This window comes from Perognathus longimembris, chromosome 8, assembly GCF_023159225.1.
Source record: "Perognathus longimembris pacificus isolate PPM17 chromosome 8, ASM2315922v1, whole genome shotgun sequence".
NCBI classification, from domain to species: domain Eukaryota; kingdom Metazoa; phylum Chordata; class Mammalia; order Rodentia; family Heteromyidae; genus Perognathus; species Perognathus longimembris.
The window spans coordinates 34,403,291-34,424,216 of NC_063168.1; the positions used below are offsets into that span (position 1 = coordinate 34,403,291).

General features: G+C 40.1%; 1 protein-coding gene across 1 annotated transcript in view; it reads right to left on the reverse strand.

Annotated features, from left to right (window-relative positions):
- The window catches only part of Sanbr (SANT and BTB domain regulator of CSR), a 59,773-nt gene extending 39,467 nt beyond the window's left edge, over positions 1-20,306 (reverse strand). Inside the window, exons 1-8 of the mRNA XM_048352858.1 lie at positions 20,192-20,306; positions 16,289-16,431; positions 12,922-13,079; positions 12,229-12,412; positions 9,536-9,629; positions 5,426-5,664; positions 3,475-3,533; positions 2,913-3,073 (exon numbers count right to left, since the gene is read on the reverse strand). Coding sequence (XP_048208815.1) covers positions 2,913-3,073; positions 3,475-3,533; positions 5,426-5,664; positions 9,536-9,629; positions 12,229-12,412; positions 12,922-13,071 — 887 coding nt within the window. The 5' untranslated portion in view covers positions 13,072-13,079; positions 16,289-16,431; positions 20,192-20,306. The remainder of the gene's footprint in view (positions 1-2,912; positions 3,074-3,474; positions 3,534-5,425; positions 5,665-9,535; positions 9,630-12,228; positions 12,413-12,921; positions 13,080-16,288; positions 16,432-20,191) is intronic.
- Positions 20,307-20,926: the final 620 nt, after the last annotated feature.

Genomic DNA, 20,926 nt, shown 5'->3' on the forward strand with positions numbered 1-20,926 from the left:
TTAATAAGTGCTGCTCAATGTTTTAGCAATCATTCAGAGTAAAATATCTGGAGAAAATGTCTCTAAATCCAATTGGCCACATCCTATCACTATCTTATTTATTTATGTATGTATATATGTATATATGTATGTATGCATGCAGCATGTATGGGCAGCATATTGGGTCTTGACCTCAGGTGGGTGCTGTCCCTTAACTATTTTGCTCAAGGCTAGTATTCTACCACTTGAGCCACAGGTATACTTCTGGCTTTTTGCTGGTTAATTAGAGATAAAAGTCTCATGTACTTCTCTATCAGGGCTGGCTTTGAACCAGATCTTAGACTCCTGAGAAGCTAGGATGATAGGAGTGAGCACCAGCACTAGGCTGTGTTTTAAGAGAGTAGCATTCCACACATTAGGTAACAGTCACTTTCTCCTTTAGAATCTCTGTGCTTGAATTCCCTGCTTAGTCAATGGCTCATTCTCTAGCCCCTACTTGCTATTTCTCTGCTGAACCTTACGTTTGGATAGCTTTTATTAATATTCTCTTCCTAACAACTAGAAAATAAAATAAATAATATAATTTCCAATAGTACATATATCTACAGACAGGCAGACAGTCAGAGAGACAGACAGACAGACAGACACACCTACATACATGCAACTCTAGGAGTAAGTTTAATTAAAAAGGGAAATTTCTCTTCACCAAAAGCAGTAAGGTATTGCTACAATAAAGATGACCCCTAGAATTCAGTTCATGAACTGAATCAGTATTTCTAAAAGATTGAATATTCTCAAACTGATCTATGTGTTTAATATTAGCTCTAAATCCCAACAGATTGGTGTGTATGTGAGAATGAGAGAAAATAAGACAAAATCATTATAAAACTTACATAGCAAGGCAAACAATCTATTATACTCAAATAGTTACTTTGAAAAAAAAGGGCAAAGTTGGAAAATTTATATTATTAGATACAGGAAATTATTCAGGGTTACTATAATTAAGATTGGGTGCTGCTGGGCTAGGAATATGGCTTAGTGGTAGACTGCTTGCCTTGCATGCATGAAGCCCTGGATTTGATTCCTCAGTACCACATAAACAGAAAAAGGCAGAAGTGGGCTGGGAATATAGAGTGCTTGCCTCATATACATGAAACCCTGAGTTCAATTCCTCAGCACCACATATATAGAAAAAGCTGGAAGTGACACTGTGGCTCAAGTGGTAGAGTGCTAGCCTTGAGCAAAAAGAAGCCAGGGACAGTGCTCAGGCCCTGAGTTCAAGCCCCAGGACTGGCAAAAAACAACAACACCAAAACAAGCAGAAAAGGAAAGAAAAGAAAAAGGCAGAAGTGGTGCTGTGGCTCAAAAAGAAGGCAGGGACAGTGCTCATGCCCTGAGTCCAAGCTCGAGGACTGACCCAAAAAAAAAAAAAAAAAAAAAGATTAGGTACTACTGACTTAAGAATAGGCAAACCAACAAATAAAAATGGAGGACACAGAAATAGACTTCACACAGTCACCTGAGTGTAGCATATTTTGTGGGGAAAAAGCAGTCTCTCAAATATATAGTGCTTTGTTAACTAGATATCTATTTGGGGAAAAAATGCATCTGCCCTATTTCATACCATACAAAAAGTTCATTTAGGGAGAAAAATAGGAAAAGAGAGGATATGTTCAGAGAGGCAAATATTTCTAGAACAGAACTCTTAAAGTACTATGTTCTTTTGCTAAGAGTCTCATCCAGTTCCATTTAATCTTATCTACTCTCAAATTTTGATTTTAAGCCCTACCTTCTGACTTAAATTCCAGGTTACCAACCATCCCACCTGGATGTGCATGAAGTATACTATTATCCTCAGCAAGACCCACATCTACCTCTTGGTTTTCAACCACATCCTAATCCTTCCTCCTGCAATCTTTCTTTTTCTATCAGTGGTACTAGTTACAATCTGTTTAACTGAATTCTATTTCCACATTATCCCATTTACAAGTCTGCCAAACCTTTCTAATAACAATCCTGAACCAGCCTACTTCTTTCTAGTTGCACTATTACTTTTGTTGAAACTCTTTCTCCGCAACAGGTCTTGCTTCTTTTTTTTTTTTTTTTTGCTCAGCCCTGGGCCTTGGACTCAGGGCCTGAGCACTGTCCCTGGCTTCTTTTTGCTCAAGGCTAGCACTCAGCCACTTGAGCCACCATGCCCCTTCTGGCCATTTTCTATATATGTGGTGCTGGGGAATCGAACCCAGGGCTTCATGTATACGAGGCAAGCACTCTTGCCACTAGGCCATATCCTCAGCCCCCAGGTCTTGCTTCTTATATTCCAGTCTACTTTCCACATAGCAACTAGTACTCTCCATATAGCAACTAGAATGACCTCTTGGAAACAAAACAAGTCATGTTGCTCCTTGCTTCCAGCCATACCCAGCTAAAACCCAAACAGTTCCTAAGCAACAGGGTTATTGCTGACCTCATCCATATCACGTTTGCCTTTTATATTATAATCTGTCTGAATAATTTATATATTATTTATTATTTTATTTTATTTTTTGCCATTCCTAGGTTTGAACTCAGGGCCTGAGCATTGTCCCTGGCTTCTTTTTGCTCAAGGCTAGCACTCTACCACTTGAGCCACAGCACCACTTCTGGTTTTTTCTGTTTATATGGTGCTGAGGAATTGAACCCAGGGCTTCATGCATGCTAGGCAAGCACTCTACCACTAAGCCACATTCCCAGCCCCTGTCTAATTTTAAAATTAATGACTACCACACATTCATAACACAAAGTAATTGCTAATTTTTGTCTTAAGCCAGAGTCTTCACTTTAAAAGAAATATATTTCTAAATATTCTAAAAATAACCTCACTGAAATTTAAAGATAAATCAATTTATATTTTAATGATAACCTTAATTTTAAAACTAAATTTAAAGCATTACCTCCTAAACTTATCTTTTTTGTCTTTTAACTCATCAATTTCACTGTGTGTAAACAGATCAGCTATACGTGTGAGAAGATTTGCATTAATACAGTTCATGTTGCATGGGGTAGCTACTATGGCATTCATATTTTTGTGGCAATACTGAATACACTGCTCAACCTAAAAAAAAAACAACACAGAATAGAAAACAAATGTTAAAAACAGGAGCACAATGGATAGCGCAGCAATACCTTTCAAACATAAAATTTTAAAAGCTGAATCCATGCATTTCTAGGCACTAAACGAATTTTTGCCTATTTGTGTTAATCTACGCTACTAAACCACAGTAGCTACTCTTTGAGTATTAGTTGCTTCTTTTATAGATATAATTTATAAGACATTTAGAAGTCTTAATGCGATTCCAAGAAAAGGAAGTGCTTCTAAACACAAGCAATTTTTGTAATGAAATTACACTTTTAAATTAACAACTATTTTAGTAAAACACCTTAGAATTTTCTAGACATTTGAAAAAAAGAAAGCATAAGTGGGTAAGAGTTTGGATTTTAAAAATTAATACTTACTAATGAATCCATTTTCAAAAACTCTGAAGAAATAAGAATTGAAATGACATTTCCTGGCTCTATAAAAGAAGAAAAAGTTAAATTTCCTTTTACTTATAGCTTAATCTCTGAACAGGATCCTTCTTACCTTAAAAGAGGATGTTCCTTTAACAAGAACAATATAACTTCTTTTATATAGTTTATATACATACAAAAGAAAGAAAATTCAGTTAAATCATGTGATATGTAGAAAATACATAATAAATTTTCCCTGGAGTTTGATTAAGTTCAAAGACTCAAGCTGAGGATATGATAAAGAAAAGTCACAGAGAGAAAATTTAAATTATTAGTGAAAATATTAGTGAGGTTATTTCAAAAGGGGGTTCAAAGCCATGTGCAGTAGCTCATATCTATAATCCCAGCTACTTATGAAGTAGAGATAGGAAGGATTGTGGTTCAATGCCAATATAGGCAAGTTAGCAAGACTCCATCTTAATTAACTGGGTGTGGTGGTCCATGCATGTGATTCAAGATATGTGTAGATGGATCAATATCTGAGGCCTGCCTGAGCTAAACTGTGATAGCCTCCCTAAAAAAAATAACTAAAGCAAAATAGGGCTGGGAGCAGGGCTCAAGTGCTACAGTGTTTCCCTCTCAAGCACAGGGTCCTGAATTCAATCACCAATTCCACCAATAAATAAATAAGTAGGTCTTGTTATGAGAAAATGCTTAATTTGGAAAGATTCTTCAGCTAGCACAAGTGCTCCCTCCTGTAATCCCAGCTACTGGAGAAGCAGAGATCAGGAGGATGGAAGTTTGAGGTGAGCAAATACTGTTAGTTATTTTCTAAGTCATTAGCTTATTTTTTAAAGAAAACATATGCCTTTTCTTCAAGACAACCAAGATACAATGGTATGTACTAGAAAATGCATGTCCCTTTTCATCAGAATATGAGAAAGGATATATATTTCAGGGTAGAAATGCAATAAATTTAGTAATCTTTACTGCTTCATCAATATTTTCTTAGGTTAACATATACTTTTCTTTCCTTTCTTCCTTTTTTTTTTTCTTTCTTTTGTGCCAGTTCTGGGGCTTGAACTCAGGGCCTGGGCTCAGTCTCTGAGCTGTTTTGCTCAGAGCCTAAGCTCTGCTTTCAGCTTTTTTTTTTTTTGGTAGTTAATTGGAGATAAAAGTCTCACAAATTTTCCTGCCCAGGCTGGCTTCAAACTGAAATCCTCAGATCTCAGCCTCCTGATTAGTAAGGATTATATGCATGAACCACCAGCATCCAGCTTCTTTCTTCCTTTTTAACTATGAATGTAGAGTGTTGAACAATACACTATAGAGTTTAGTCTCCTACCTTGAATTGGGCTAAAGCTACAACAGTTTTTTGTTCACTATTGTTTTTGAACTATTTGAATAAAACTTAACACAGTAATATATATATAATTATGAAAGTTGTCTGAGCCTTGTGGAACCTCTAAAATAGTCTCCAAGATCTCAGTAGTCCACATGTTAAGAATTCATATGCTGGGCTGGGGATATGGCCTAGTGGCAAGAGTGCTTGCCTCGTATACATGAGGCCCTGGGTTCAATTCCCCAGCACCACATATACAGAAAATGGCCAGAAGGGGCGCTGTGGGCTCAAGTGGCAGAGTGCTAGCCTTGAGCAAAAAGAAGCCAGGGACAGTGCTCAGGCCCTGAGTCCAAGGCCCAGGACTGGCCAAAAAAAAAAAGAATTCATATGCTAAGAATCTGTATGCTAAGAATTGCTGAACTAGAAACATGTTTGTTATAAATTTACTATAATAACTAAATTTCTAAAATGGATGAGATCCCAATTTCCTGAAACACTGTTAGTAATACGAGTATAAATACTAATATTCAAATAATTTTCTACATTTCACTTCTGCCCTGATATAACTATTAAGTGACACAAATTACACTACAAAATAAACAGATTGTCTTTTACCTAAATTGGGTATTTCACAATCTTTATTCTCCTTAGTGTTCCTTTTAACATATTTTATCAACCAGTTGAAAATGTGCACGTCACAATGAACTGAAATGTCCACCTCTTCCCAGCGCTGGGCATCCATAGACAAATATTCAGCAAAGTACTTCATTTCTGATATCAAAAGATCTCGTGGGCAAATAAAATCTTCTTTCAAGTCTTTTGCTTCATCACATACATGGATCACCATGTTTGGCCTTCATAAGAAATGTTACATAGAAATGAAATATTAGTGTTTTAGAAGATGAGCTAAGAATATTGACATTTAGTGGAAGTAAAAGATTAGGATGTTTTTGAAGATTTTTGACCATATATCAGTTTTATAGGATTCTGACATTCAGCATTTTTCAAATGTCTTGCCAATCTTAGATTACTAATTTTACTAAGTTAATAATTTACCTAGCTTAGAATTTATTTGTTATATATTATATTTAACTTAAAGTAATACCAATTAAGTAATTTTAATTCTTATAAGGGTCAGAAAGAAGTACTTATAAATGGTTATAAGTGTAGGAGGGAGTAATTAAATACTAAAAATTGTATACTGCTAAAAAAAAAAAAAAAAAAAAAAAGGAAAAACAGCCAGGAGCCTGTAAAACAGAGCTCACGCCTGTAATCCTAGCTACTCAGGAGACTAAGATCAGAGGATCGAAGTTCAAAGCCAGCCCAGGCAGAAAGGACCACGAGACTCATCTCCAGGTAACCACCAGAAAACCAGAAGTGTTCCTGTGGCTCAAATGGTAGAGTATCAACCTTAAGCTGAAAAGCTCAGGGATAACGCGCAGGACCAGAGTTCAAGCCCCACAACCGACAAAAAAACAACCCCCCCCCCCCAATCTCCCAGCTAAAATGATTAATTAAAGAATCAAATTAAAAATCAGCAGGGCTTACTTAGTTGTTTTTTTTTATCATCAAGAAAATCTGTTTTGGGGCTGGGAATATGGCCTAGTGGTAAAGTGCTCGCCTCGCATACATGAAGCCCTGGGTTCGATCGATTCCTCAGCACCACATATATAGAAAAAGGTGGAAGTGGCGCTTGGCTCAAGTGGTAGAGCGCTAGCTTTGAGCAAAAAGAAGCCAGGGACAATGCTCAGGCCCTGAGTTCAAGCCCTAGGACTGGCAAAAAACAAACCAAACCAAACCAAGAAGTCTGTTTTTCAGCATTCATTTTATATAATAAATGTAGATAAAAGAATTCTTAAGACTATAATGTATTTATATATTTTAAAGTAATTTAGGATTGGAGGTATGGCTCAATTGGTAGACTGCCAAATGTGAGCAAGAAAGCCCAGTGAAAGGGGTGACACTGATCAAGAGGCATTGTTCACATAAATTGACATGCCAAACTAAAACCACTTTGTACAGCTATTTAGAGATAATTAAAAGGTTAAAAAAATAAAAAAACATAAAAAATTAAATTAAGGCCTGGGAATGTGGCTTAGTGGTAGAGTGTGTGTCTAGCATGCACAAAGCTGTGGGTTGGATTCCTCAGCATCACATAAACAGAAAAAGCCAGAAGTGGCACTGTGGCTCAAGAGGCAGAGTGTTAGCCTTGAGCAAAAGGAAACCAGGCACAGTGCTCAGGCCCGGAGTCCCAAGCCCTAGGACTGGCAAAAAAAAAAAAAGTAAAAAAGCCCAGTGAGGATATAAGGTCCTAAGTTCAAACTTTGACACAGGCACACACACAGAAAAAATAATTTACAGTTTAGATCATGTGTCAAGATATTTTAATTCAACAACAAAAACAAGTTTTGCTTTAAAATAATCATATACTGCTTGAACAAATTTTTTTTGACAATTACACCAGTTTGATACCCATCTGCTATTATATCATTACAAAAAGAGGACAAAAGGAGAGACACACTGTGCTACAATACTAATTGAGAACATAAAATTTTTATATAAAACTGGGCTGCCAGATAAAAGGGTTATAGTCAATGCTATGTTAAAGTCAAAATAATTCAAATGACTTTTCTGGTTTTTTGAGACAGGGTCTCACTATGCAGCGTAGGCTGCCCTATGAACTCCTGATCCCCTTGCCTCTGGCTTTGAACTCTTTATCCTCTTGCTTCTGACTCCTGAGTGTTGAAATTACAGATATGAACCAGTACACCTAGTGAATTCAAGAAACTTTTCACAAATTGTTCTTTCAAAAGAAATTGTGATCAAAATATAACAAATATTAACTGCTATCATGAAGTATAATGTAATAAAATACTGGATAATTCTGGTTAAAAAAGAAAAAAAAAAAAAAAAAGGACATGGCAGCTAGGTGCTGGTTGCTCATGTCCATAATCCTAAACTACTCAGGAGGCTGAGATCTCAGGATCAAGACTCAGCAACAGCCCAGGTAGACAAATTCTTGAGATGTTTATTTCTAATTAACTTGTAAAAAGCTGGAAGTGGAGCTATGGTTCAAGTGGTAAGAAGGCCAGGCCCTAAGTTCAAGCCTCCAAAGTACCAGGCAAAACTTTTTATTTTTGCCAGTCCTGTGGCTTGGACTCAGGGCCTGAGTACTGTCTCTGGCTTCTTTTTGCTCAAGGCTAGCACTCTACTACTTGAGCCACAGTGCCACATAGCTTTTTCTGTTTATGTATGCTAGGCAATCACTCTACCGCTAAGCCACATTCCCAGCCACTGGCAAAACATTTTTAAAAGGTGAAATTTGAAGCTGGATGCCACGGGCTCATGCCTATAATCCTTGCTCCTCAGGAGGCTGAGGTTTGAGGACTGCAGTTCAAAGTCAGCCTGGGCAGAAAAGTCTGTGAGATGCTTACCTCTAATTAACCACCAGAAAGGCCAAATATGGAACTGTGGCTCAAGTGGTAAAGTGCTAGCCTTGAGCTAAAAAGTCCAGGGACAGCATCCAGGCCCTGATTTCAAGTCCCAAGACAGGTACACACACACACACACACACACACACACACACACACACACACACACACGCATGCATGCACACACATGCAAAAAAAGTGAAATTTGATCAGGTGAAGTGGTGCATGCCTAGGGTCTCAGCTACTCTGGAGGCTGGCCTGGGAAGATCTCAAGTTCAAGGATCTAAGTTGCCAGCTGGAGTAACTTAGCAAGACCCTGTTTCAAGATAAAGTGAAAAAGAGGTGAGATATTAGCTCAGCTCATTAGATGGCTTGCCTAGTATGTAAGCACTGGGCTCTATCCCTTCTTCTAAACATACCAGTGGCTGGGAATATGGCCTAGTGGCAAGAGAGCTTGACTTGTATACATGAAGATCCGGGATCGATTCCCCAGCACCACATATATAGAAAACGGCCAGAGTGGCGCTGTGGCTCAAGTGGCAGAGTGCTAGCCTTTAGCAAAAAGAAGCCAGGGACAGTGCTCAGGCCCTGAGTCCAAGGCCCAGGACTGGCAAAAACAAACAAAAAACAACAACATACCAACAGAATCACACATACATATACATACACACGTGAAGTATACATACTAATAAAACTGTTATTAAAAGCTATCAAAACAAAAGATTTTAGGGATGACAAAAATGTTTTATGTCTTGATTTAAGTGATAGTTATGTGGTATACATATTTATCAAAACTTGAACTGGATTTACTACATACATGCAATTTATTGCATACAAAATACCAATAATTTCAATGCACTGAAAGACATCCTCAGTTTTAAATGTTTGTATAATAAGTAATTATACTCATATAATTCTAAATTACATGTCTGATTTGGTTAATAACATTGGAGAATAATGCCAGAGAAAGTTTTGTTTGGGTATAAAAATTCACTTCCAAAGTGTTAGGAGAAAAAATACTTATTGTGTTAATAGCATTATTTCTAATTTTACAAATATGACAGTGAATCTTTGTGAATCTTTGAAATAGAAAATTATAGTCTAATTTATAAATAACTCGACCAAATCATAGTGTAGGTGCCAAGCAATTGCATATAGCTCAACATCGGAAATGATTTCAATTGTTTTGCCAATTTTGTAAGTGAAATCCTTAAATTATGGTAACTGATACATATAATCACCAATAATATATTTTATAATTTAAATCTTATCTAGCAAACAACCAGCCTCCTACCCTTCAGATTCTTCAGTCTTTTCTCCACCATTACGAGTAGTACAATTTTCACTTTCTGAAGAACAATTCCTTGTGGAAGCTATACTATGTCTTCCTTAAATACAGAAACAGACATACAAAAAAAAGGAGGGGGGTTGTTAGTGTTTCTAATGGCCTTTTACTTACTAAATGGTAATATTGTAAATGCATTGTTTCCAAGGCTAAAGTTGGTATTTGTCAGGTGATTAAATACCAAAGGTACATGGAGAAAGCAGTACAAAAAAATCACAAATTGCTGATGTTACACTGAGGATTTTAAAAAAAGAAAGCATTGTGGCATGTCCAAATATGGGTCAGAGGGCCCCAAATCAACATAATAGTTTTCCCCTTTGTTATTTTGTTTTTGGTACCAGTACAGGGGCTTGAACTCAGTGCCACAAGTTCTCTCTTGGCTTTTTTTCTCAAGGCTGGTGTTCTAGCACTCGAGACACACCTCTACTTCCCACTGGAGATAAGAATCTCATAACTTGGGCTAGGGATATGGCCTAGTGGCGAGAGAGCTTGCCTTGTATACATGAGGCCCTGGGTTCGATTCCCCAGCACCACATATACAGAAAACGGCCAGAAGGGGCGCTGTGGCTCAAGTGGCAGAGTGCTAGCCTTGAGCAAAAAGGAAGCCAGGGACAGTGCTCAGGCCCTGAGTCCAAGGCCCAGGACTGGCCAAAAAAAACCAACTCATAACTTTCCAGCCCCAGCTGAGTTCAAACTGTGATCCTCAGAGCTCAGCTTCCTGAGTAGCTATAATTATAGGCCTGAGCCACTAATAGTTTGGCAAGTTTTTTCCTCTTGAAGCAAAAACATTAACAGTGCTGCTGCAGCAAAGCAAATCAGTATACTCTGAGAATTTCTAAAACCAGTTATTTACAACATAATTTCAGAAAACATATATTTTAGCTGGTCACTGTGCCACTTGACACCACTAGAGAGTAGGTCATTTGGTAGACTACGAGCCCATCAAGTACAAGGTCTTGAGTTCAAAGCCCAGTACTACAAAAAAAAAAAAAAAAAGTAGCTGCAAAGAAGATCATGTGGGAGACACACAAGTCTCTCATTTAAAAATAAAATAGTAGGAGCTGGGAATGTGGCCTAATGGCAAGAGTGCTTGCCTCATATACATGAAGCCCTAGGTTCCATTCCTCAGCACCACATATACAGAAAATGGCCAGAAGTGGCGTTGTGGCTCAAGTGACAGAGTTCTAGCCTTGAGCAAAAAGCAGCCAGGGACAGTGCTCAGGCCCTGAGTCCAAGCCCCAGGACTGGCAAAAAAAAAAAAAAAATAGTGGAGGAGGTAACAAGTTTGACAAGACATATACTCACTACCTTATGTAACTGTAACCCCTCTGTACATCACATTGACAATAAAATTAAATTTTAAAAAACTTCAAAAAAATAAAAATAAAACAATAAGTTGGGTGCCAGTGGCTCACGCCTATAATCCTAGCTACTCAGGAGGCTGAGATCTGAGAATGAAGGTTGAAGCCAGCCAGGGCAGGAAAGTCCCTGGCACTCTTATTTCCCTTTAATCATAGAAAAAGCCAGAAGTACGCAGTGACTACGTGGTAGAGTGCTAGCCTTGAGCAAATAGGAGCTCAAGGATAGCACCTAAGCCCAGAGTTCCAGTACTGGTTAAATAAATAGTCAGTAAACAAGCCAGCCTCTGGTGGTTCATATCAGAAATCCTAGCTGCTAAAGAGACTAAGATCTAAAGATCATGGTTTGGAGCCAGCCAGAGCAGAAAAATTCCTACAAGACGCTTCATCTCCAATTGACTACTCACAAACCTAAAGTAGAGCTGAGGCTCAAAATGGTAGAGTGCTAGCCTTGAGCAAAAAGAAGCCAGGGACAGTGCTCAGGCCGTGAGTTCAAGCCTCAGGCAAAAAAGAAAAAAAATTAAAAAGTATAAAGTCTAGGTAAAAGCCCTTTTCAGAGGTGGGGAACATCTGGCCGGGAAGCTGTATAAAGCTCCCCCAATCATTTGGCGTATGATGGAACAGATGCGTATAATTTTTGTAGGCCCTCCATGGCTGTCTGCTTATATTAATAATTTTGCATGACACCTGAATCATGTTATAAATATCTAATGGCTTTTAGAAGAAAAAAGGTTGCCTACTGCTGCTTTAAAATAAAGTCAATGAATATCCATAGCAAATAATAACACATGAAATAACTAAGCCACACTGGAGCAGAAAATTTTTGCCATAGTTAATACCTTATTTAGAAAATAGTATTTTAGCTATTATTAACATTTAAAGTTTTAGAAAACAGTAAAGACAATTTAGGAAGATATAAATATAGGTATAAATATGGATTTTATACTTATATGTATATAGATTTTATACTAATATTTAAACAAAGAAAAGTTGGTATGTGTAAAACTCTGCACAAATATAGTAAGGGCAAGTACTGCCTTAAAAAAAAGAAACAAACTGGGGCTGGGAATATGGCCTAGTGGTAAAGTGCTCACCTCGTATACAAGAAGCCTTGAGTTCAATTCTTCAGCACCACATATATAGAAAAAAAAAAGCCAGAAGTGGCCCTGTGGCTCAAGTGGTAGAGTGCAAGCCTTGAGCAAAAAAAGAAGTCAGGAACAGTGCTCAGGCCCTGAGTCTAAGCTCCAGGACTGGCAAAAACAAAACAAAAACAAAAAAACCTACCTGCTTTGGAAACAGCATCCTGACCATCAGCAGTCTCCTGAAAATCTTGAATGTCAAGAAGTGAGGATTTGATATATGTTGCTAAAGTTTCAACAGGACTCTCTCCAGTAGCCATTAGGGGATTATACTGGTTGTCAACAGGTGAATTGCCACTGCTCTTCAGTTCATCAAACCTTTTTGCACACTGTTATAAAATGAATTTTTAAAAAAGGAGGTTAGCTGCATCGGTATCTCATGCCTGTAAAACTCAAAAACTCAAAAAATATTTTTCTTATGGCTGTTTGTTTATACCTACATATTTTAGTGGTACTACAGTTTGGATTTAAGAGCCTTGTGGCTTGATAGGTATGCATTCTTACTTGAACTACATACCAAGCTCTTTATTCTTTAGTTTTTTTTGGATAGAATCTCATGCTTTTGCCCAAAGGGCCACTGATCTCTATCTTCTTATGCCTTGAATTTCTGGGATTATAGCTATGTACCACTTTGAGTAGCTTCACAGTTTGCATTCTCAGATAGAGTCTAACTAGCTTTTTTTTGGACCATGCCTGGCTTGAAACATGATCTTCTTATCTTGGTAGCTGGGATTGGATTATAGGTGTATGCCATTATACTTAGCAGTAGTGACTTCAAATTGTTCATTTTATCTCATTTTTTCAGAAGGTATTTGGAAAATTGTTTTTTTTTTTTTACCTCTTTAGGTGTTAATCCAGGCACAAGCCTTGCCACAGTTTCCCAGTTGATGGTCTGAGGGATTCCAATTAATGGATAGAGGATCATGTCCAAGACCATTTGATTATTATTGTTCAGGAAGTTGTTGTTTTCTGAATATCCACGACTCATCTTAGGAACTAGGAGTAGAGAGTACAGCTTTATTTACATCCAAATGTGTTGAAAATATTATAGATCAGTTACAATTCATTCCTAAAAGTTATCTTCTATTATAGAAGAAAAAAATAAAGTTGATCTGAAATAAACATAGAATATTCATCCTAAAGGTCTTCAACTATAAAAGCTTCTGAATTTATTACTTGATAGATGGATATACAGAAGGATGAACAGATATATAAACATGACAGAAAAATAGAATAAAGTATTCATGGTAAAATCTAGATGGTAGATACTTGGGTATTTACTATAACATTTCTTGTGTTGTATGTGTACATACTAGTATACATATGTGTAAGCTGGTAATGAGGCATGAACTCAGGATCTTACATTATTATTATTATTTTTAGGACCTTACACTGTTGTTTTTTTCTGGTTGTTGGGCTTGAACTCAGGGCCTGGATACTGTTCCTGAGCTTTTTCCATTCAAGGCTAGTGCTCTACCACTTTGAGCCACAGTGCCACTTCTAGTATTCTGTGGTTAATTGGAGATAAGTCTCCTGGACTTTTCTGTCTGGGCTGCCTTCGAACTTTGATCCTCAGATCTCGGCCTCCTATGTTAGCTAGGATTACAGATATGAGCCACTAGCATCTGGCCAGGTTTAAATTTATTTTTTTAAGGTCAGTTGTATGGCTTGAACTCAGGGCCTGGTTACTGTCCCTGAACTTCTTTGTGTCTTCCTTTTTCTGAGTAGTTTATCGGAGATAAGAGTATAATGGAGGGCTGGGGATATAGCCTAGTGGCAAGAGTGCCTGCCTCGGATACACGAGGCCCTAGGTTCGATTCCCCAGCACCACATATACAGAAAACGGCCAGAAGCGGCGCTGTGGCTCAAGTGGCAGAGTGCTAGCCTTGAGCGGGAAGAAGCCAGGGACAGTGCTCAGGCCCTGAGTCCAAGGCCCAGGACTGGCCAAAAAAAAAAAAAAAAAAAAAAAGAGTATAATGGACTTCCTGGCTGGACTGGCTTTGAACCACGCATGATCCTCAGATCTCAGCCTCCTGAGTAGCTAGGATTATAGGCATGAGCCACTGATTCCCAGCCAGGTTTAATTCTTATGTACACAAAAACACATATGCTAACACTCATACAAAAGGCCAAGCAAAGCACCCCATAAACACACACTCACTTCTACAGAGGGAAAGCTTCTCATCATAGCATCTAGTTTAATCTAGGAGCTTTTGTTTTTTGTTTTTTAACTGTATTTTTCTTCATCTTTTCTTTTTTGGTACTAGGAATGGAACTCAGATGTTATAGTTGTTAGGCATAGGTAAGCACTTGCTTCTGGGCTATATCCCAGCCCTCCAGGAGCTTCTGAATATCATATCCAGTACCCCTCATTAGTTAAGAGGGTCTAAGATTTTTAGGCAATAAGAACACCAAGAGAGACTCCAGATGATTTTCACACATTAACAAACTAACATTTAGTGAGCTAAACTCTGTGCCAAGTATTAAGAATACAAAAATGCTGTTCTGACCATGTTCTGTGGTCCCTGTCCTCAGATGTTTACATTCTGACTATACACTGGCAGAAAAACAGTTAATTTAAAAAGCATAGTCAAAGTATTTTGTTCAAGAGCCAAAGAAAAGGGGAATCATGGAGGGACAGAGGAGGAACACAGCCAATAATAATTTACGGAGTATCAACTAGTAGCCTGGAACTATGTTACTATGTCTTTCACATGTTATTGCAGTACATTTTCACCATATCCCTATAAAATTGGTTCTCCTCCCCATTTTACAAGACAAGGAATATTGTTCAGTGAAGTTCAATAATTTGATCTAGGTCACAGAGCTCATAATAGGCAGACCAAAGATTCATATCCAGATAAAATTGGCCCTCAAATGCATGATCTTTCCATTCTGTTCAAGAGGGGAAAGAATGAGTTGCAAAGATGATTTAGGGTGGGGAGGGATAGAACCTAATATATAAATTCAGTTGTTCCAATGAAATGACTTAGATCTACTGGCAGACCAACAGCAGTGTACAAGGCAGCCCAAAGGTCTACTTTTGAGTTTTAATACATTGACATGCTCATCAAAGCTAAGTCATCTCACTTTTTTTTTTTGTCGGTCATGAGGCTTGAACTCTGGGCCTTGGCTCTGTCCCTCAGCTCTTCAGCTCAAGGCCAATGCTCTACCACTTTGAGCCACAGCACCACTTCCGCTTTTCTGGTGGTTAGCTGGAGATAAGAGTCCCATGGACTTTCCCTAGAGCGTGATGCTGTGGGAGAAAGACATTGAAAGGAGACCAAGGAAAAAAAAATGGTGTGTGCCCAATCAGATGTAAAGGGAGAAAATGAAGCTGCATCAGAAGAAAGATAAGAGGAATTGGGCCAAAGAATATAAAGTCTAATTTTCACACTGTACAGTCTCCCTATTATCTTTGTTCAAACCATTTATGTGCTCTGTAATTTATCTTTAAATTTCTGAAGTGACAGGAGAATTATGATTCCTTGACTAAACAAAGTTTTTTTTTTTTACAAGAATCTGGGGATATATTCGATTTAAAGTGGCTTTTAAACCATAATCACATCATAAAAATTAAGCTGCAATGTGCCTTCTTCCTGCTTCCTTGCACAGACATGTATTTGCTTGTAGGCTGCTGAGACAGTTCAACATGGTGAAAGGAATTAATGAGTCCAATGTGACACAGTTTTGCCAAAAGGCCTCTCCTTTGTCTCAGAGCTGTGTACACTCAATCTTGATGCTGACAGGGATGCCCACTGCAGCTTCCAAAGCTCCGACATATTTTTATGAATCTGGAAGGCTATATGCATGCATGGACTGTGTGCATGCTAAGAAAAAAATCTCGGAATGCCCTCATCTCTCACTTCTAGATGACCTTGAAGGCTTAAGCAGGAAGTGAAGGATAAGATAGAGCAATGAGCTTTCTGTTGCAGATTAAATGGTCCAGCCCACACAGTGCATTATGGGAGAGGCTACATGATGGAAGAGTTCAGTCAATGCATGTAGAAAAATGGACCCAAATCTGTGGAACAGTATGCTAGCACAGTAGAGAACCCAGTGATTGCTTGTGACCAAAAAAATGGGACTACTTTACAAAATTAGTCTAAACTCTCTAAACATGAAGCAATAAAAATAATAGTTCCTAAAAATAAAAATAAATAAAATAAACACAAAGAAAAACATTAAGCACTCTAAAGTTATACCTTCTTATCAATCAGTGATGTACCTCACTGAAGGGCTAGTATAGCGATTATAGATTCTGAAGTCAGACAGTCCAACTTTGTATCCTGGTTTCAACATTCACAGTATTATCTGGTTCCAATAATATGTATTTCAGTTTCTTCATCTGCAAAACAAAGGTAAAAACTGTAGCTGGCTCACATACTTTTGATGGAAAATATTACCAGGCACGTAATTGAGGATGATTAAATGCATGTAGTGGTAGTGTCACTATTCCTTAGATCCTTGGATTAAATAGATTCATAAGGATTAATAAGGCATAAAAAAGGGGCAGTAACACTGCTTTGAGGTATATAACCAAAGAAATGAGAAGCACAAGCTATAAATTTGGATCTAGCTTTACCAAGTCTACTAGTGCAACTTGAGGCTTCAATTGTCGCAGCTATAGTGAAAATAACTACCTTTTCTTCTGTGCTGGTACTGGGACTTGAACAAAAGGCCTCATGTGCTTGCTTAGCTTTTTGTGTTCGAGACTGGAGTTCTACCACTTGAGCCATACTCTGACTTCCAGCTTTTTGCTGGCTAATTGGAGATAAGAGTGTCATAGTTTTGTCTGCCCAGGCTGGCTTTGAACTGTGATCCTCAGGTCTCAGCCTCCTGATTTGCTAGGATTACAGGAACAAATCACCTACGTCCAGCTAATAAGCTGATAATCACTACCTTGTATTAATTCAAGAATTAAATAATACTATAAAGCAATCAGCATACATGTTTGGCACATAAAATGTATTCAATAATTTATTATTACCATTATTTTCTACATCTTACTTTGAGCATAATTGGCATAAAAATTCTAACAATAAGTCCAGGTATGGTAATGTACATCTGTAGTCCTAGCATTTGGGAGCCTGAGTCAGGAGGGCCACAAGTTCAAAGCCATAGTTTAATAACTATAATGCACTGCATTGTACTCAGTAGAAAATAGATTTTTATAGAATGTCATCATTTTTCTTTGCGTGATTATAGGCATTTTTTTTTTTTTTTTTTTTTTGGCCAGTCCTGGGCCTTGGACTCAGGGCCTGAGCACTGTCCCTGGCTTCTTCCCGCTCAAGGCTAGCACTCTGCCACCTGAGCTACAGCTCCCCTTCTGGCCGTTTTCCATATATGTGGTGCTGGGGAATCGAACCGAGAGCTTCATGTGTAGGAGGCAAGCACTCTTGCCACTAGGCCATATTCCCAGCCCTATAGGCATATCTTACCATACCTAGCACCTGCATGTTTATTCCACGATACTCATTTATGCTATAGGTATTTAAGAATAACTTAAATAATCCTTGCAAGTTTAGCTACTCTCAGGAGGTGAAGATCAGGAGGAAGTTCAAACCTAGGCTCAGATCAAAGTTATTGAAGCTGGTTCATGCTTGTAATCTTAGCTATTCAGGAGGCTGAGACCTGAGCATCACAGTTCAAAGCCAGTGCAGGCATGAATGTCTATGACACTCTTATCTCCAATTAAGCACCAAAAAATCTGGAAGTGGAGCTGTGGCTCAAGTGGTAGAGCACTAGCCTTGAGCAAAAAAGCTCAGGAACACCTCTCAGGCCCTGACTTCAAGCCCCAGGACCAGTACACAAAGAAGTTACTGAAACCTCCATCTCAACAAAAGAGCTAGATGTGTGATGCCTCTGTGTTATTCCAGCAAAGCACTTTGTCATTCTAGCTACACAGTATTAGTAGGTGGTTTTGATCCAGGCTTTGGGGAATGGCCAAGTTAGAACCTGAAGCAAAAATAGCTGAGGGTGTGGCTTAAGGAATAGACTGCCTGCTTAGCAAGATTAAGGACCTAAGTTCAAACCCTATTACTATGGGGCAGGAGGAGGGGAAGGTGTACTGTGGTGTGTCTCTCCCCGCCCCCCCCCCATACTTTCTTTAGAAAACTGAATCATAAGCAGGGCATTGGTGGCTCATGCCTGTAATCCTAGCGACTCAGGCGACTGAGATCTGAGGACTGTGGATGGAAGCAAGCCAGAGAGGAAAGTTCACAAGACTCTTATCTCCACTTAATCAACAAAAGAGCTAGAAGTGGAGTTGTGGCGTAAGTGGTTAAAAAAAAAAAAAGCTGACATGCAGCACACAGGCCTCAAGTAAAAATCTTAGTACTGGTGCATGCAAGAGCAAACACACACACACCACATCTGAATCATTATTAAGTGTCTGTGGCTCATGCATATATAATTTGAGCTCCTCAGGAATCTGGGATCTGAAGATTGTGATTTGCCACAACTCGATCTTCAATTAACCAACAAAAAGCTTAGAGGTATGGCTCAAGTGGTTGAGTACTAGGTAGAGAAAACCAGATGAGAATATGAGGCCCTGAGTTCAAGTCCCAGTACCAGCACTGAAAAATAGAGAACTGAGAGGCAAAAGGAGACTACCCAGCATTAACTGTAATTAAGTGAATGCTCAAGAAAGCATCATTTGGAGTCTGAAGTATGAAGGACAAAGCACTGATGAATAATCTTTAATAAAACCAATTCTCGGGCTGGGGATATAGCCTAGTGGCAAGAGTGCCTGCCTCATATACACGAGGCCCTAGGTTCGATTCCCCAGCACCACATATACAGAAAACGGCCAGAAGCGGCGCTGTGGCTCAAGTGGCAGAGTGCTAGCCTTGAGCGGGAAGAAGCCAGGGACAGTGCTCAGGCCCTGAGTCCAAGGCCCAGGACTGGCCAAAAAAAAAAAAAAAAAAAAAAAAAAAAAATACAACAAGAGAAAATAAAACCAATTCTCTCAAAATGGCTGTCACAGGCATTTAATTCTGGAAAAATGTATAAACTATGACCATAAGAAAAAGTCCAAAGCCCCAATTACTCCAAATCTACTTCCATTCGTGATGAAAACATTAAATTTAAAAAATCGTTTAAAAGTAAAATACGTTATTAAAAAAATTCTATTGTTACACTTTTTCTTCTTTTTTTTTTTTGCCAGTCATGGGGCTTGAACTCAGGACCTGAGCACTATCCCTGGCTTCTTTTTGCTCAAGGCTAGCACTTTGTCAACTTGGGCCACAGCGCCGCCTTTGGCCTTTTCTATATATGTGGTGCTGAGGAATTGAACCTAGGACTTCAAGTATATGAGGCAAGCACTCTTGCCACTAGGCCATATTACCAGCCCCTTTAGTTACACTTTAGGAGCATGCCTCAAGTCTCCTCTCTGATTGGTACATCTTGATATACACATAAGACAAAGCAAGTCACTTCCCTACCAGAGAGAGGTTCTGGGACAAGTATCTCATTTCTTCTTTTTTCAGAGAAGGCTGTTGGACACCGCCACCTCCCCCTTTCCTCTCCAGGCAGTTGCAAAATAAGGAGGTGGGTGGGGAGGACAGTGAAGCATGTGGAAGGCCTCTGGCACAGCAGGGTGAACCAACATTGAGTCATCCTTGACCGGGGGAGCCCGAGTGCCCAGACTTCCTGACCTCTCACCCCAAATGAGACCTAGGTAGTTAGTTGGCTTTGGTTCTGAAGGGGAAGGTACCATTACATCTCCCCTCCAGGGTCGGCAGGTCAAAGCCCTTCAAACTTGGGGACCAGAGGCACCCAAGACCTCGGTGGTTTCCCACCCCATCCCGAGGTGTGGGCGCAGAAAGCAGACAAAGACGCCGGGCAGGGACAGCCGCGGGGCAGGCGCCGCGGCGGGACCGGAGCCAAGGCTCCCTCCGCAGGCAGGCGGGCCGGCGGAACCCGCTGCAGGGGTGGGACGTGGGCGGGGGGAGCCGGGCAGGACGGCGCGTGGCACTGCGGGATAAGCGCGAGTCCTCCGCAGGCGTTTGGGCGACTCGGACCCCTGTCCATCTTGCCCCGCCGGGGGTGGAGGCAAAGGAGATGCCGCCCCGAGCCCCACTTCTGACCCCTTTGGTCTCGCTCACCTCCACTGGGCCGCTGCGGCCCTTGCTGTGCCTCATTCACCTGCAGCGGCCCGCACCGCCCGTGCTCGCGACCAGAACTCCGGCAACCCAGCCCACCACCTCGGCCTCAGGGCCCTCGCAGGCCGCCCCCGCTCCCGCCCGTTTGCAGGGGCGGCTTCGTCCGCGCGCCAAGGGTGTGGCCAGCCTGGCTCGGCGCCGCCGGGCCAATCGCAGGCTAGTGCCACCGTGGAGGAGCCAATGAACGGCGACCTCTTGCCGGGCCGGGGGGAGGGGGGAGCCAGAAGCCCAACAGCTACTGGACGCCGCTTCGCCCAGCCGGGCCTGCTCCTTCTCCTTCCTTGGAAGGCTCTCGATGTCAGGCTTGTCGCAGTGCAGCGTCCCCACCCTCCCAGCGTCCTGTCTCTTAGCAACCAGGTTCCCGGAGCCTGGTCTTGGATGACCAACAGTCTCGAAGGAAGCTATATGGGAGATAAATCCGATTAAGAATGGATTAAGTGGTTCTCATGTCTGTCATTTAGACATATGCTTAAGTAGAACGAGAAAATTGTGTAATCTGGGGCTGGGGATATGGCCTAGTGGCAAGAGTGCTTGTCTTGCATACATGAGGCCCTGGGTTCAATTCCCCAGCACCACGTATATAGAAAATGGCCAGAAGTGGCGCTGTGGCGCAAAAAGAAGCCAGGGACAGTGTGCTTAGGCCCTGAGTCCAAGCCCCAGGACTGGCCAAGAAAGAAA